General features: G+C 48.7%; 1 protein-coding gene across 4 annotated transcripts in view; it reads left to right on the plus strand.

Annotated features, from left to right (window-relative positions):
• Grip163 (gamma-tubulin complex component 6) overlaps positions 1–17,550 on the plus strand; it is a 212,119-nt gene extending 194,569 nt beyond the window's left edge. For all 4 annotated transcript variants that reach the window (XM_075872979.1, XM_075872981.1, XM_075872980.1 and 1 more), the window contains one exon: positions 17,026–17,550. In XM_075872979.1, coding sequence (XP_075729094.1) covers positions 17,026–17,114 — 89 coding nt within the window. In that variant the 3' untranslated portion in view covers positions 17,115–17,550. The remainder of the gene's footprint in view (positions 1–17,025) is intronic.
• The last annotated feature ends 399 nt before the right edge of the window (positions 17,551–17,949 follow it).

Genomic DNA, 17,949 nt, shown 5'->3' on the forward strand with positions numbered 1-17,949 from the left:
GTTGTCGCCAGGCCGCCTCCAGTCGTTCAACCGCCCACCCCACTGACTTATGCCGAAGCTGCCGCACGACCTCCATCCTTTGCAGCGGCTATGCCGGCTACGTATGTTGGCGCAACCCCTCAGACTCATTTTCAGCCCATCATGCAGCCTTTCCAGCCACCGTTCCGGGCGAGACCCACCCCGGCAAACCGATGGCGCACACCCGACAACCGGCCCATCTGCTTTGCTTGCGGTTACACCGGTCACGTAGCCTGTTATTGCTCTCGACTACAGCCGGCTCCCATTTCTTCTCCTGTTGCTGGCCACCTTAGCCATTCGTATAACGGCGAACTGCCGTCTGTGCCACTGTCGTCTCACCCAGGTCCGTCTTCTTGAAAGTCACTGTCTCCACTACGTCGGTCTCTGTCCCTCATGCGGCAAAGTTCGGCTGCTCATGAGCGGGAAAACTAGTCGTCGCAGTCCCAGAGGCAAGCACTGCGACGCTATCGCATTGTGAAAGCCCTCAGAGCCGCCCACCTAATGTCATTGACGTGCTTGTGGACGGTGTTCATGCATCTGCTCTTATTGACACTGGAGCTGCAGTATCAGTATGAACGGAAACCTTTGCCGCTTGCTTCGAAAAGTGACGACGCCGATTTCTGGGTTGTCCCTTCGTACCGCTAGCTCACATCATATTCATCCTACAGCAGGCTGCACAGCTCGCGTTGTCATTCAGGACGTTATGTATGTCACGCAATTCATCATCATTCCTGCATGCTCTCATGACGTCATCCTGGGATGGGATTTTCTCTCCCGCAACGACGTCGTCATTCATTGTGCCGCCGCCGAAATTGAACTCTCGCCCTTCTCGCATTTGACGCCAGAAGACGGTCCCTCAACAATGAGCAAGATTCTCGTGAAAGATGATACTATAGTGCCTCCAAGCTCGAAGATGGGTGTATCGGTCTACTGCACCGGTCTCTCCGACACAATTGCACTCGTTTCGCCATCAGACCATGCTTCCAGAAGGAAAGGGTTGCTAGTACCTTTCGCGACTGTGCAAATCACCCAGGGCAACGCCGCTATTTTCGTGACCAACCCATCCCCGTACACTGTTACCTTGGTTCGAGGGGAATGTCTCGGCAGAGTGGAACCAGTCGACGACGCACAAGTCCTGGACGTACCCGAAGACTCGCGTTGTCCCGATTCGCATACTATCAGTGCTGTTTCTACTTCTGACCCATCATCTGATGTATTTGGCCGATACATTGATGACAACCTTACGTCAGTACAGCGTTCCCTGCTTCTAGACCTGTTGCAAGAATACCGTTCTTCTTTCGATGTCGGGCGAAGTTCTCTCGGTCGCGCGTCCACTGTTACGCATCGTATCAAAACTGGTGCCCATGTATCTTTACGGCAACGTCCATATTGCGTGTCGCCTGCTGAACGCCGGGAAATTAACAAGCAGGTTGACGATATGCTCCGACGCGATGTCATTCGGCCCTCGGACAGTCCATGGGCATCTCCTGTTGCTCTTCTTGCGAAGGAAGATGGTTCTGTGCGGTTCTGTGTGGACTACAGACGGCTCAATAAGATCACTCGCAAGGATGTATACCCACTGCCGCGCGTCGACGACGCAATTGGCAGCTTTCACGGAGCCCAATTTTTTTCTTTTCTCGATCTGCGCTCGGGGCACTGGCAAGTACCCATGACTGATGACGCTCGACCGAAGACTGCGTTCATCACACACAACAGCTTGTACGAATTCAACGTCGTGCCATTTGGTCTGTGTAATGCACCTGCGACATTTGAGCGCATGATGGACACCGTTCTGCACAACTTGAAATGGCACACGTGCTTGTGTTACCTCGATGACGTTGTTGTCTTCGCTCCAGATTTCTCCATGCATCTCCAACGTCTAAAAGAAGTTTTCGCATGTGTGAGCAATGCCGACTTGCAACTATATCTGAAGAAGTGCCGCTTTGCAGCACGCCAACTCACCATCCTAGGGTACGTTGTGTCCAAGGATGGCATTCTTCCTGACCCAGCCAAGCTTCGGGCTGTGGCCGAATTCCCAAAACCTGCGTCCGTCAAAAAACTGCGTAGTTTCGTGGGCCTGTGCTCATACTTCCAACGCTTCATACGAAACTTTGCCACGATTATATCACCGCTGACGAAGCTCCTCGGAAGTAACGGGCCCCTCAATTCGTGGTCGTCAGAGTGCGACAACGCGTTCTTGAAGCTCTGCCATTTGTTGACGTCTCCTCCCATTCTCCGCCACTACGACGCTACGGCCCCAACGGAGATGCACACGGACGCCAGTAGTGTAGGCCTCGACGCTGTCCTGGCGCAGCGCAAACCCGGGTTCCCTGATTATGTCGTGGCATATGCAAGCCGTACACTCACGAGAACCGATACAAACTACACCATCACGGAAAAAGAGTGCCTGGCGATCGTCTGGGCGCTTACAAAGTTTCGACCTTATTTGTATTGCCGCGTTCCGTTTCCCAAGTTTTTGTTATCGTCCCAAACACCACACGATTCTCAGCGCAAACCGCGCCTGCAGTTTTCGAGAGGGTTCCGGACTGTAGTAGATCATTCCGATAAGATCACGCCCACTGTGCGAATGGTACAGATTGTTCTGGAACGTACGCCGCCGCCAGCGATAGCGCTAGAACATTCGACGGCAGGAGTATAAATGCCGACGCGCTTCGCCGCTTGTCAGTTGTTGATCGAAGGCCGACGCTGCGTTCGCCGCTATCAGTCCGAGACTGCTATCTGTGCAAGACTGCTGCTGTAATTAGACTTTCCCTTTACCGGGAACAGGTTCGCCCAAATAAACAGTTAAATCCCAACACGAAGTTTTCTGTCTTTGGCACGTCACGACCCCGTGACATCTGTGGCCGCCCTCAACCACTGGGACAACGAAGAAAAGCTCCGTCGTGTGTACTTCTACCTTGAAGACACCGCAAGGACCTGGCTAGAGAATCGGGAGTCCACGCTCCGAACGTGGGATGTCTTCTGCGGCGCATTTCTGCAAACGTTTACAAGCGTCGCTCGCAAAGAGAGGGCCGCTGCTCTTCTCGAGACCCGGGTTCAGCTACCAAATGAAAAGGTTGGAATTTTCACAGAGGAGATGACCCGCCTATTCCGCAACGCTGACCCAGACATGCCTGAGGGAAAAAAAGTTCGTTTCCTCATGCGAGGGGTCAAACAGGAGCTCTTCGCGGGACTAATGAGGAATCCACCAAACACCGTCCAAGAATTAGTATCCGAGGCGACCACTATCGAAAAAACGCTGGACATGCGCACCAGACAGTATAATCGTCGCCTGACTCCAGAATGCGCTGCTGCTCAAGCCAGTGACTCCAACGACCTGCGTGAAATGATCCGAGCGATCGTGCCGGAAGAGCTGCGCAAACTGTTGCCTTCGGCGCAGCCTCAAGTGGATTCGATCGCCGACATTGTGCGAGAAGAAGTCCGGCAATCGCTTCGAATTCCCGAAACACCGCCGCCCGAGCCAGAAACAATGAGCTACGCCGCTGCAGTGCACCACAACGCTCCTCCCCGTCCACACCAAAACGCCGCCCCGTCACACTTCCGTCGCCAGACGCCACTGCCGCCACCACCCCAACCGACGTCCTACCGTTCCCCAGCGGGCCAGCACAGTGCACCCAGGAAAACGGACGTTTGGCGTGCACCTGACAACCGCCCGCTGTGCTACCACTGCGGCGAGGCGGGGCACACATACCGCCGTTGCCAGTACCGACAGATGGGACTGCGTGGCTTCGCCGTCAATGCACCGCGTCCACAGCCAGGAGATCGGCCACGTGACATCGCCGACTACCTGGCAGGAACTCAATGGACACCACGAAGTCCTTCGCGTTCGCCGTCGCCCAGCCGCCGCACGTCACCGCACCACCGACAGTACTCTGGCCCAACGCGGGGCCGGTCTCCTAGCCCGTATCCGGGAAACTAAGGGCAGCAACCGGTGGAGGTGCGGTTGCTGTGCGACGAACTACCGAAGATCCTCCGACGACGACGACGCCGCGACGGAGCTTTCCGAACACAACGCCAACCAGGCAAAGCCCTGACGGCGAAAGCTCACTTACTGAAGGTGGCCTGACGACGCAACATGGAAGCAGCGGAACAAGCCGACGCAGCCGTGACCCGACGCCACGCCCTAACTGTAATGCGAGACGGCGAACTAGCGACCTCGACGTTCTTATCGACGGCCACAGTGTGACCGCTCTCGTCGATACTGGAGCCGACTATTCTGTCATCAGTGGGTCGTTCGCCGCGAAGTTAAAGAAAGTTATGACAGCTTGGAAAGGCCCTGAAATCCGCACAGCCGGAGGTCATCTCATAACGCCTGCAGGAATCTGCACAGCGAGAGTCACCATTAACGGCCGTATTTATCCTACAGACTTCATAGTCCTACAGCGTTGCTCGAGAGATGTCATTCTTGGCATGGACTTCTTATGCCTCCATGGTGCTGTCATCAACCTAAAAACAAAGTCGATAACGTTATCCACAGAAGAAGCACTACCGCCGCGCACGCCGTCGGGACACCATGCCTTGAATGTGCTGGAAGAACAAGTCACCATTCCGCCTCGCTCAAGCGTCATTATTTCAGTCGGCGCTCCTGAATCACCTGACTTCAAAGGCGTCGTTGAAGGCAGTCAGCATCCGTTGGTCACCCGAAATATTTGCGTCGCAAGAGGAATTGCAGAGCTGCGGGGAGGCAAAGCAACGGTTATGCTCACGAATTTCAGCAATGAGTACAAACATGTTAACAAAGAAACAACGGTCGCATACATCGAAGAAATTTTCGAAGCCACCAGTGCTTTCGCCCTCGCCGATTCTGCGGAACCTGCTCAGAGGAACCAAGCCCCTCCCATAGCTTTCGACGTCAATCCCAGACTTCCGAACGATAAGCAAGAACAGCTCAAGGCCCTGCTCCTGCAATACGAAGATTGCTTTTCGTCGTCATCGAAAATTCGGCAGACCCCAATTACGAAACATCGCATCATAACCGAAGAAAATGCCATACCACTCCGTCAGAGTCCGTACAGGGTTTCGACGCGAGAACGTGAGGCCATGAAGAGACAAGTTGATGAAATGCTGCGGGATGACATTATCCAGCCTTCCAAGAGCCCATGGGCATCCCCCGTGGTGTTAGCGAAGAAAAAGGATGGGACCCTACGTTTCTGCTTCGATTATCGCCGCCTGAACAAAATCACAAGAAAGGACGTGTATCCTCTCCCACGAATAGACGACGCACTTGATCGGCTCCATAACGCCAAGTACTTTTCGTCAATGGACCTCAAGACTGGCTATTGGCAAATCGAAGTGACGAAAGAGACCGAGAGAAGACGGCGTTTATAACACCGGACGGCCTCTTCGAGTTTAAGGTGATGCCCTTCGGGCTTTGCTCAGCGCCTGCAACTTTTCAACGCGTTATGGATACAGTACTGGCAGGATTGAAGTGGCAGACTTGCCTTGTGTACTTGGACGACGTCGTCGTGTTTTCCTCGAGTTTCGACGAGCATCTTCGGCGCCTTGAAGCTGTACTTCAAGCCATCAAGACTTCAGGACTCATACTGAAGCCAGAAAAGTGCAGATTTGCGTATGAAGAGCTCTTGTTTCTGGGGCACGTTATCAGCAAGTCTGGAGTTCGTCCTGATCCACGGAAAACAGCCGCCATCGCCGACTTCCCGCCGCCCACTGACAAGAAAGCCGTGCGCCGATTTCTGGGCCTGTGCGCCTATTATAGGCGGTTCGTGAAAAACTTCGCCCGCATCGCCGATCCTCTCACTAACCTTACCAAGGCCGACGTGGAGTTCAAGTGGGAAACGCCACAGGAACACGCTTTCCAGGAGCTTAAACATCGCCTCCAGACGCCTCCGATACTTGCCCATTTCGACGAATTCGCCGAGACAGAAATACATACTGACGCAAGCAGCGTAGGTCTTGGCGCCGTTCTTGTGCAGAGGGCTGACAGACTTGAAAGGGTTATTAGTTACGCCAGCCGATCGCTATCCAAAGCAGAAGCAAATTATTCCACAACAGAAAAGGAGTGCCTCGCCATCATCTGGGCTACGTCGAAATTTCGCCCATACCTCTACGGCAGGCCCTTCAAAGTTGTGAGCGACCACCACGCCTTGTGTTGGCTAGCCACTTTCAAGGACCCTTCAGGTCGCCTCGCACGATGGAGCCTGAGACTTCAAGAATATGACATTACTGTCATTTACAAGTCCGGCAAAAAACACTCCGACGCCGACTGTCTCTCTCGTGCGCCTGTCGACCAACCGCTACCCGACGACCCGGATGACGACTACTTCTTGGGAACGATCACTACCGACGACTTCGCTGAACGACAGCGGGCCGACCCGGAACTTAAGGCCCTAATAGAATACCTCGAAGGCAGGACCGCCGAAGTCCCGAAGGTATTCAAGCGCGCACTTGCGTCGTTTTTTCTACGAAACGGTCTTCTACAAAATAAAAACTTTTCACCGCTTCGGGCTAAGTACCTCCTTGTGGTGCCTTCAGCTCTGCGACCAGAACTGCTGCAGGCCCTGCACGACGATCCGACGGCAGGGCACCTCGGTGTTTCTCGCACGCTCGCGAGGATACAAGAAAGGTACTACTGGCCGCGTCTTACCACCGACGTCACTCGTTATGTGAGGACATGCCGGGACTGTCAGCGACGCAAGACACCGCCGACAAGGCCAGCGGGACTTCTGCAGCCAATAGATCCACCTTGCCGACCTTTCCAGCAGATTGGTATGGACCTACTGGGGCCGTTCCCGACGTCAGCTTTCGGAAACAAGTGGATCGTGGTAGCTACCGACTACCTCACCCGCTACGCCGAGACAAAAGCCCGGCCAAAAGGCAGTGCATCCGAGGTAGCCAAGTTCTTCGTCGAAAATATCGTCCTACGTCACGGCGCCCCGGAGGTCCTTATCACCGACAGAGGAACGGCATTCACTGCCGACTTAACTCAAGCGATCTTGGCATACAGCCAAACAAACCACCGCCGGACGACAGCGTACCACCCACAGACCAACGGCCTCACCGAGCGGCTTAACAAGACGATCGCCGACATGCTGTTAATGTACGTCGATGTCGAACACAAGACGTGGGACGCCATTCTTCCGTATGTGACCTTCGCATACAACACGGCGGTGCAGGAGACGACGCAGACATCTCCATACAAATTGGTCTACGGAAGGAGCCCGACAACGACGCTCGATTCCATGTTACCCAACGTCACCGACGAAGAAAGCCTCGATGTGAGCGAGTACCTTCATCGCGCCGAAGAAGCCCGACAACTTGCGCGGCTCCGTATCAAGAATCAACAGACGACCGACAGCCACCGTTACAACCTTCGACGACGCTTCGTGGAATACCAGCCCGGTGAACGTGTTTGGGTGTGGACGCCGATACGCCGACGTGGACTAAGTGAAAAGCTTCTGCGACGGTACTTCGGACCGTACAGGGTGGTTCGACGCCTCGGCCCACTTGATTACGAGGTTGTCCCCGACGGCATCACGAACTCTCAACGACGCCGATCGCGACCTGAAGTCGTCCATGTCGCACGCCTCAAGCCGTTTCATGCGCGTTAACAAACTGAAACAGTGTTTTTTTTTTTGTATTATTGTTGTATCGTAATTTATTCGTTGTACTTTCTTGCATTGTTATTGTACCTTCATCTTCAGTTAAAGCATCGAGACGATGCCTTTTTCAGAGGGGGGCAATGCCGCGTTCCGTTTCCCAAGTTCTTGTTATCGTCCCAAACACCACACGATTCTCAGCGCAAACCGCGCCTGCAGTTTTCGAGAGGGTTCTGGACTGTAGTAGATCATTCCGATAAGATCACGCCCACTGTGCGAATGGTACAGATTGTTCTGGAACGTACGCCGCCGCCAGCGATAGCGCTAGAACATTCGACGGCGGGAGTATAAATGCCGACGCGCTTCGCCGCTTGTCAGTTGTTGATCGAAGGCCGACGCTGCGTTCGCCGCTATCAGTCCGAGACTGCTATCTGTGCAAGACTGCTGCTGTAATTAGACTTTCCCTTTACCGGGAACAGGTTCGCCCAAATAAACAGTTAAATCCCAACACGAAGTTTTCTGTCTTTGGCACGTCACGACCCCGTGACAGTATGGTCGCCCATTCGATGTCCTCACCGACCATCATGCACTATGCTGGCTGTCATCATTGAAGGATCCCTCAGGCCGCCTCGCACGTAGGGCTCTTCGCTTACAAGACTACGACATCCGCGTGCTCTACCGCAACGGACGGCAGCATGCTGACGCCGACGCCCTCTCGCGCTCACCTCTGCCTGAAGCTGACGTGCTCTGCTCAGTATCCTCGGTTGCTGTTTCTGCCATTGATGTTGACATCATCGCTACCGAACAGCAAAAGGATAATTGGATCGCCCAACTGATCCACTTGCTCTTTGATCCGTCCTCAACGCCATCCACGCGTGCCTTGCGTCTTCGAGCTCACCATTTCGCCATTCGTGACGGCCTCCTACACCGACGCAATTACGACGCCGATGGCCGGCAGTGGCTACTTGTGATACCCCGCAGTCTGCGGTCAGAGATATGTGAATCCTTCCATTCTGATCCACAATGCGCGCACTCTGGGTTATTCAAAACCTACCATCGCATTAGACAACGCTACTTCTGGCGCAAGATGTACCGCTACGTCCAGCAGTTCGTTTTCTCCTGTCTTGCTTGCCAACGCCGCAAACCGTCCGCACACATGTCACCAGCCGGTCTGCAACCATTACCTTGCCCTGACCGTCCGTTTGGGTGCATAGGTATCGATTTGTATGGACCACTCCCTCTGACGTCCACTGGCAACCGCTGGGCCATCGTCGCCGTAGATCGTTTAATGCAATACGCCGAAAACGCCGCTCTCCCTGCGGCTACTGCGCGTGATGTTGCGTTTTTCCTACTGCATCGATTCATACTGCGCCACGGTCCACCCCAGGAGCTTCTCAGCGATCGAGGCCGTGTCTTCTTGTCAGAAGTCGTCGACGCCATTCTCACTAAGTGCCATTCTGTCCACCGCAAAGCTACTGCTTACCACCCGCAGATGAATGGTCTGACCGAACGCTTTAACCGCACCCTCGGCGACATGCTGTCGATGTACGTCGCCGCCAACCACACGAATTGGGATACTATACTGCCCTTCGTCACCTACGCCTACAACACCGCCCCTCAGAGCACGACTGGTTTTTCACTTTTCTTCTTACTGTACGGAAGGCACCCGTCACACACCATCGAAGCGATACTCCCGTACACGCCGGATCTATCTGAGTGTGCACCTATTTCCGAGACCGCCAGGCTTACTGAAGAGTGTCGCGAGCTTGCCAAGACTTTTACGACGCATGAGCAAGAGTGGCAGAAGAGTATTTGTGATGGCTCCGCCACTTCTGAGCCCACGTTACTTCCTGGTTCCCTTGTATGGCTCTCAATCCCGACCTCTGTAGCTGGCCTTTCTTCCAAACTACTCCTGAAATATGAAAGTCCCTACCGTGTGATCGAGCGCACATCTCCAGTCAACTATCTTATCGAGCTAATTGAACCATCTTCGGACATGCGCCGCCGTGGGCGCGACACAGTCAACGTGGAGCGCCTGAAGGCTTACTATGACCCGCTCGTAGTGACAAGCTGTTAGGTCGCCAGGCGGCTCCCTCTTTGACCCCGGGGTAAATGTAGAGAAGCCGCCGAACACTGAAATGGGTCGAACTCTCAAGTGCTTTCTAGTGGGTCTACCCAAAAAGAGCGCCGCTCGCGCGGAGAGTCCGTGCTTGGCCGTTACTGACGCCATTGTGTATACTCGCTGTGTGCCGGCTAATAAACGCCATAACAGCTCGAATATTCGAAGCATTTGAATATTCGCACAAGCCTACTGGTTGTCCTTTTCACATTCCTTTCACACTGTCTTTTTTGTTGTTTTATGTTCTTTTACAACTTTTCGTGGTGCCGAAAACGTGACACAAAGATCAGGTCTCTGAGTGATCTTTTTCTTTTTAAATTGAGCAACTATTTGTATGCGCAGAGGATTGCAACAAACTTAGGTTTTCTTGTTTGGCATTACAAAAACTTGCAAAGGTGTAGAATAGCCAACTAAAGCACTCGACCAAATGAAGCAGGCATCAAGAAACTGATAGCCTTTTATGCAAAGAGTACTGAGGGCATTTTAAACCGGATACCTTTAGTATGTAACTGTTTTTCAGTTGGCAAAGCATCAACGACCGACTATGCGAACATGCAAAGAACGTAAAAAACACAATGGGAGGTTGGCTGCGCAGATGCAGCCAGAAATTTTGTTGAGCTCGCATGTCATACATACATGCAAACAAACAAGCAGTCACATTTTTTTGATGCACTGAGCAAGAGGAAGTGCAGGCGCACGTACAAAAACCACAAATTATGATTAGGCGTTCATTTTATCTCATTTAAAAATAAGTATGTTTAAACTGCACACAATGAACAGAAAGCAGAGGTGCAAGGTCCACAAGTTTATTGGCCATTTACTGCTGTTCAGACTTTTCAAAGAAATTGTGAATAGCCAACTGTTCAGCACAAAGCTCTTTATACCAGTTGAGAAGCATCACGCTTTACCATGCATGCACTTTGTCTCAAACATTCGCTTACTAGCAAGGCCTTTTTCTTAAAGACCTGAGGTGCTTATTTTTCATTTTTACACTGTTAGGATTATATAAGCCCGCTCATTTTTAAATAGTAGTGGGAAAGCAGCAGATATTTTCTGGTATGAAACTGTAAAAAGTATGAACTAACCAACTGATGGAGTTTGAATGAGCAAGCTTACATTGAAATAATAGAGGGCCAACCAAAAAACTGAACGAATTATCGCGAGTCTACTGTATTCGCAACCGGTATTTTACGAAAGTCCGCATATATGCCTTCGGATGTGAAGGTTTCATGTTCGGTCTCTACGGGCTGTCCTTTCGTCTGCTTCACATCCTCTACAAAAGAGGACAGTAAGTGCACAAAGACAAGAAAACACAGAGCGCTTCTTGTCTTTTCTTCCTGTCTTTGTGTGCTCATAGTGTACCAACTCAGTCTCATTATGTGCTGGTTTTCATTAAGTAGGAAGCAGTTAGTTGGCCTCTGCTGGAGCTATGCTAAACTAGTTTCAGTCGGTCACATACCACTGAAGACTATTTCATTTCTGGCTGTTCATACTTTGCTTTGTTTCTTCTGCTCCTCCTGCAAATGTCACATTGCAGCTTGGGTCTTGGATGTCAGGAGAAATTCCAGGTGTGCACTTTTTGCCCTGCACTGCTTCTTTCTCATTAGATCACCAGGGTGCCTTGTCTTTGCTGCTAGCATGTCACGCCAACTTATCCAACAATTCATCCTTCTTTCTGCGTACGCCGCCCCATGCAGCCAATGGACTTGCTGAAAAATCGCCGCTGTAGGTCTCAAGATCCCTTGAGTTTTTTTGCACATGCATTACATTTGAAGGCACGGAAACATGTGCTGCTCACACGTCTTACACCATTTGTCGCATGAGTGTGCTGCCTCCAATGCTTAGTCACCTTTTTGCTCAGTTCTCGGAGATTTGCCTTTGTGCTTGCTGCATGGGTATTTGATGGATAAAGTAAAAGCTCGGTAATGACAGAATGGTTAAATTGACTTAATGCTAGAAATTAAATATCAAGAAAACAATGAAGTGCCTGCTACATAAGCGCTTTTTTTTATGAATGACCCCCCCCCCCCTATTTTTTTGGGAAGATCTGAAATAAGCACCATTGACCGAGCAAATTCCTTCTCCCGTTTTTTTTTTTTCTCCCTTTAAAATGAACCTTGTTTGTGTACAAAGAACCACTAGAATGAGTACAGTCAATGCATATCTAATGTTGTTTATGAAATTCTTTATAAATAAAGTATTTCACTAGAAACGTGCAAGACATATTTTAATTTATAGCAGCTCTCCCCTCACCATCTTGACATTCGGTCCATGATTGAGCCAACGTCTCCCTCTTGAACCTGGTCTAATTATTCTTTACAGTTATGGCAACACTTATTTTGCGTAAGAGCAATGTAAAAGCTGCAATTTTCACCATTCACAACGTGTTAATCGTCTGATTTTTTCAATGGATGATCGAGGATTAGATTGTTCTGCATTTGACAAAAGCTGCAACAATGTGTACGACGCATATAGTGTTCTCGCTTGTCTTGGCCTAGGCGGCACGACTGCCAGGAATGCTGGAAAACTTGCTTGTCGTGCCAGCCGTGTTGTTTTCCCCAGTGGCAGTCATTTTGTGACCATCATTCTAACAGTGCTTGTGCGACAGACTGAGGAAAGGTGTGTGTGCCATGTATTGAAATTACTAAGAATGGCCATGCCAAATGTCCTTTTCTTTTGAGCTGACTATCTACAAAGCTGTACACTTCATTTTCGATTCATGCTACTGCTATAGCTGTTTTTACTAGCAGCACAACTGCCATTTCACCTGTGGTGAGGCACAAAGCTATGAGTCAGTTTCTCTTTAGTGAGTGCACTTGTACTCATAAAAACCACTAATATGACTGTCACACAGACACTTGTGATCATGGTTGGCTCCTTTGCACAAACTGCAGAAGGTAGTCTGCAAAGAAATGAAGCCGAGCGATGGTGCAGTTGTCAAGTGCTTTGGTCATTGCGCAACCTACAGGTTAGATAAAGGTGCTTGGAATCGACATGCCCTAAAGGTTTAGGGTGCTTTGGAATGTTTCTACTAGCCACATGTCTGGTGAGGAATGTGTAAAAATGTGCGCTAAATCTGCTAGTGACAGTGTGATGATAAACCACAGCAGAAAATCTTTGCAAACCATTGTTACTATGCTTTTCTTGATATTATCACGAGGACCTGCACTGCATCACTGCTGTTAGGGCAAGATCAATGCAACTGAAAATCGTACAAGGAGCTAGAATACCAAGCAAAAAGAAGCCTTCCTTGAAAGTGTTCCTTCACAAAAAGTCCATGATGGAAAAGGTTTCTCGGCTCTCATCATTTTCACATTCCTTACTCACATGTGTTTACGTCAAGTTTATCAATTCTGTGTACGACCCATAATGGCTGTCAATGACACACTTCCTGTGTGTTGTGCAAGCTAAGTGGACAACATGTTGTCTAACGCAACACGGGAAAGATGACTGAGGTCAACTGGCTGGCCACTCTATCCTTGGAGTCTCTGCTGCCGACACTAAAATTGATCCGTAGCTGTCACATTTCAATGTTGTAGAGGCCCATCTACTGTGCGATTTCTGGAGCCCATTGCTACAGTGTCTTTCATAATCGTATGACAGTTTTGAGATGTATAACTCCAGGTATTATTATTAGAGACTGGATTATAGGTAAATGTCTATTTTGTTCCTTGCGTTCCTATCGCGCCATTTTGATGTATGAGCATGAACTAGAGGTCAAGAAGGGCTTTTATGGTGTTTTTATAGTACCTATAAATGCCTATTTTAGGTGTTTGTGCTTAAATGCCTATAAGTGCCTATAAATGCCTATTTTCCAAATGAGTGCATATATGAGCGCTATTCAAGCCCTGATTTTGTTTGCGAGCATGGTGTGGAACCGTTATTCATGTAAAAACGGCAGCATTGATATTTCCAAATACTATAAGGTTCAACGAAGACAAAGCTGACATGCTGCCAGCTATTGGAAGAGGAGTTCAAAAGACGCCATTTCTGCAGACCTAAGTGGAAGAATGTCTCAGTGTCTGCAGGGGAAGGAGGAAAGAAAACTCAAGATGGAGTAAGAAAATAAAAGTGACGTCTATGAACGAGGACGTGGCGAGCACCTTCTACAGATAGCTGTCCAGTGCCCAAAAGGAACTGAAGAACCCCCCTGAAAACCTGGGTGTTAGGAGGCCAAAGGAAGAGCAGGTTTTTCTGGGCAGCCACGGGTAGCTGGAGAACGAATGAAAAACCATGGAGGACCACTCATGGAATGCTCTTGTTGATTCAGTGGTGGCAAAGGTCACCAAATCGTTTATACTTTATACAGCGAAGCCTGAGACAGGCGCCAGCATGTTTACAATTAACGTTGTGTTTGGCATACATTCACCGATGCTTGAATATGCTTGTTCCATTTGAGATCCCTTGTCATATGTCTTTAAGTGACAAACATTAAAAAATACATAACAGTGCTTCAAGGTTTGTCCTAAGCCATTAATAAAAAATGACAGCTGTAACAATATAAAAAATGAAGTAGGATGGGAATTACTATAATCGCCTCAAATTAAACTGCAGTTAAAGCTCTTATGTCAAGTCATTCATACTAAATTGATATTAGAAAATGAATGTAGCTTAACAGTCCTCTGTGCGCATTGGTAATTAGGATTTTAGAATGCCGTATCCAATATATTTTTCTAATAATTTGTTTTTTGTTAGTTTCATGACAGAATGAAATGGCTTATAAAGAGAACAATATGTGTTGTGTCAATGAAGGCATGTTTTCTTTGACATTGTAACCCATCTGCTGCAGCGCCTTCAAGTAAAAAATGTGATGTGCACGTGGCTTTTGTTTTGTTTGTAATTTACTTTCTAAACGTCTCTCTCTAGGTGACTATAGGCTGTAGTTAGAAACTAGAAGTTCTTCGTGCCCAATTAAAAGCATTCTACCATGGTGATTTTTCAAATTGGTATGCTACAAGACACCACAGCATGATGCGAAGAAGCAAACTTGATTACCTTGCCTCTCGTCCCATGTAGTCATCGTGAGCCTTATTCCTTCCCTGTTTTCTTCGGTGTCGCGACTGGAGAATCACATGACGCATACGCACCAAGAACAACGTGTGTAAGCAAGTTCACGCTCGCATGACGTCCCCCAGTCTACTCGTGCGCATACGCCATCGATATTGTGTCAATTTGGCGCTCTCTGTTCTATATTACCAGTTTCTGTGAGATGGATCAGTCAGTGCGTGTACTTTAGGAGAGGTTGGCAATAATCATGTATTGTGACCGCGATACACCACGTCGCTCTGCTGAAACTGCGGTCAGAGACGATGCACCAAACACAAGCTAAGCGTTGAAGTAGTAGTAGTAGTAGTAGTAGTAGTACTAGTAGTAGTAGTACTAGTAGTAGTAGTAGTATAGTAGTAGTATAGTAGTAGTAGTAGTAGTAGTGGTAGTAGTAGTAGTAGTAGTAGTAGTAGTAGTAGTAGTAAAAAACCACGATATCAATATGAAGGACGCCGTAGCGGAGGTATCCGCAAATTTTGACCAACTGATGTTCTTTAACGTGCACTGACATTGCACAGTGCACGGGCATCTACTTTTTCGAATCCATCTAGATGTGACCGTCGCGGCCACAATCGAACCCATGGCATTTGGGTCAGCAGCGGAGCACCCTATAGCGACTGGTCTACCGAGGCGGACGATAAATGGGGGTCGATTAGTGAATAGCATCTCGTGGCTATTGAAAACAAAGATAATTACAAGCCAAGATTAACGTTTGCGTGTTTTATTATTTTTCTCGGTGTTCATTCAATACACTGATCTTTAAAGGGCAGTGCAAAGACACAAGGAAAAGAAAGACATAGAGAAGACATTGAGGCAAAGAGTGCTGTTTTTCTTTTCCCTTTGTCTTTGCACTTTCCTTTCAAAATGATATGAAACAGCTAGCCTAAATAAAAGTACTCCTCATTCATGCTACACAACAGAACACACAAATTGCACATGCCAAGTATAATAATGTTGCATGCAACACTCTGAATGAGGTACCGTTTAAAATGCAGGATATAATCAGGAGACGGAACATTTTTCGTCTTTTTATAGATACAGCAAGCATTTAACGAGGTTCTGATGAAGAGCGTACAGTATGCGATGTCAGCCCACCAATGTCAACGTATTGGAGAAACGTAAAAACAGGACTATTCCTTGCTGTACGTCGCTCCCTAGATCTTGGGACGCACGCCCGTGAGAAGGGCAAGTGGCATTCATTAGGAATTGAGCGTTTTTTTGCGACATGAAATTTGCAAATCTTAACAAGAATTATATGGAGTGCCCAGTGCACTATTACGCTTGTCAGCTCGAAATGCTCAAACCTAGTGAGGGGCCCTTTAAGGTGTTCACCGATAGGGGAGAAATTGGTGCGATGCGATTAGAGCTAGCATGCTTGTCTTCTGGGGTATAAGTGGTCCGGTTATTTGCTCCTGTGCTGCCCTTCCCAGCCACTACGAAATGAAAAAGACCCATGAGAGTGTTAATTGAATGGTGAACACTTGATGCACAATGGTAGACAATAAAACGAAAGACCACATACTGCGAATCGCACGGGAAATGCATGCCTATGTTCAATCGTTGGAACCTTTCTGCTGTCTCAAATATAATTTTTTTGCTTCTTGCTATAGGTACTAGTCACCAACGTCGTTGTTTTGATATATTTCAATTTTTGTAGAAATTTATTGTGCCTAAAAATATGATTTCGAGAGCCTAAAATGATGTTTTTGTTTGTCTTTGGCACCTAAAACACACTTCTTTAGTGCCTAAAAATCCTGCCTCTGATTATTATTATCCATCCTTGGGAGTCTGACAAGAAGGGCCACCTGGTACTTCCTGCTGCCACAGACGGGAGGGGAGTGGCCAGGGACGGCCAAGTGACGTGGACACAACAGTCATGGCTCTATGACAACATTTACTGACACGAGATGTAGGCACACTGACTCATCACCCCCAAGTCAGAGCTTACCTAATGTGGCATATCTTGTGGGTACAGTAAGTACAGAAAGCCCACATCTGTCAAAGTCATATCATCCACACAGGTTGACTGCACACAGGTTCGCACAATGTCATTTCCATGTTCTGTGTCCCACTTGGAGGAAGCTTAACTTTCAAGCAGTGTGTGGCCTGCACGCAAATTCAATCTGTTCACCCATTGTTTGCAGCTCGGTGAGAGTAGATTACTCGGAGGGAGGGCAGCAACACCATAAAGAGGAACAGTTTTTGCCCTTTCGTGCATCACTCGATCAAGGAGATTGATTCACATGGGTTTCTGTTTCGTTTCAGCTTCAAGAAGCCTTTACGAGTCGCCGATGAACTGTCTCAAGCTCTGCGAGGTGCTCAACTGTAGTGCCTTCCCGCAAAAGAGCCTCTGATTGGGATGAAGAACATCTCGTGAAGCGCTACTCTTCTACCCTCTCATCTGAACAATTGTGCTCTGCAGTTAGCCATGTGTTACTTCAGAGCTCAATTCTGTGTTTTATGAGTGGCGTGGGGTGGTTTTCACAAGCACACAGCAGGATTTGTGCATGGCCAATTTGGGTGTAGCCAAATGCTCAGACAGTGACACAATGAGCTGTGACATGTATAGAATCATCTGCTTTGGCTGTAGTTGTTTCTCAAATACGAGACAGCAAGATGTGTAATTATCAAGAGAAAAATGTGGACGAAGAGAGAAAGGTACAGCAGTTAACTGGGCTGTGGCCCTTCTTTCCACGTTATTCCTGCATTCTTCTTGAAAATTGAATACCTACTCGCCCAACGGTCATTTAGTGCGTGTAAATAGTAATAAATAAAGTTGCGTGTAGTGCATCTCTGGTTTCAGTGTGAAGGCGGTGCATATTGCAATGTCATGCACAGCTCATCTTTCAACGCCGACGAAAAGTGTTAGAAAATACAATGTTGCTGCGTGTAGTGAACAAGCTTGCGCATACCAAGTGTATTTGCCGGGAAATGTTAGCTTTTTACTTTCTTCAATAGGGCTACATGATGTCAAAAGGTTCACATACCTGCGAGGTCTCCTGCAAGTGATTATCTCGGCTTTGCAAGCACCGAGATTAGGTTTGTTGGTAATTGTCTAACAGCGCACATTAAATGAAAACAAGAAAGAACACAAGATGTTCTGTCCCTATGTGAGAGCAGCTCGCTGCGTGTTGCAACACCCTCTGCAGGACATTAATAAATTTTTCCCATTTTTATCATAATATAGGA

This window comes from Rhipicephalus microplus, chromosome 9, assembly GCF_043290135.1.
Source record: "Rhipicephalus microplus isolate Deutch F79 chromosome 9, USDA_Rmic, whole genome shotgun sequence".
NCBI classification, from domain to species: Eukaryota; Metazoa; Arthropoda; class Arachnida; order Ixodida; family Ixodidae; genus Rhipicephalus; species Rhipicephalus microplus.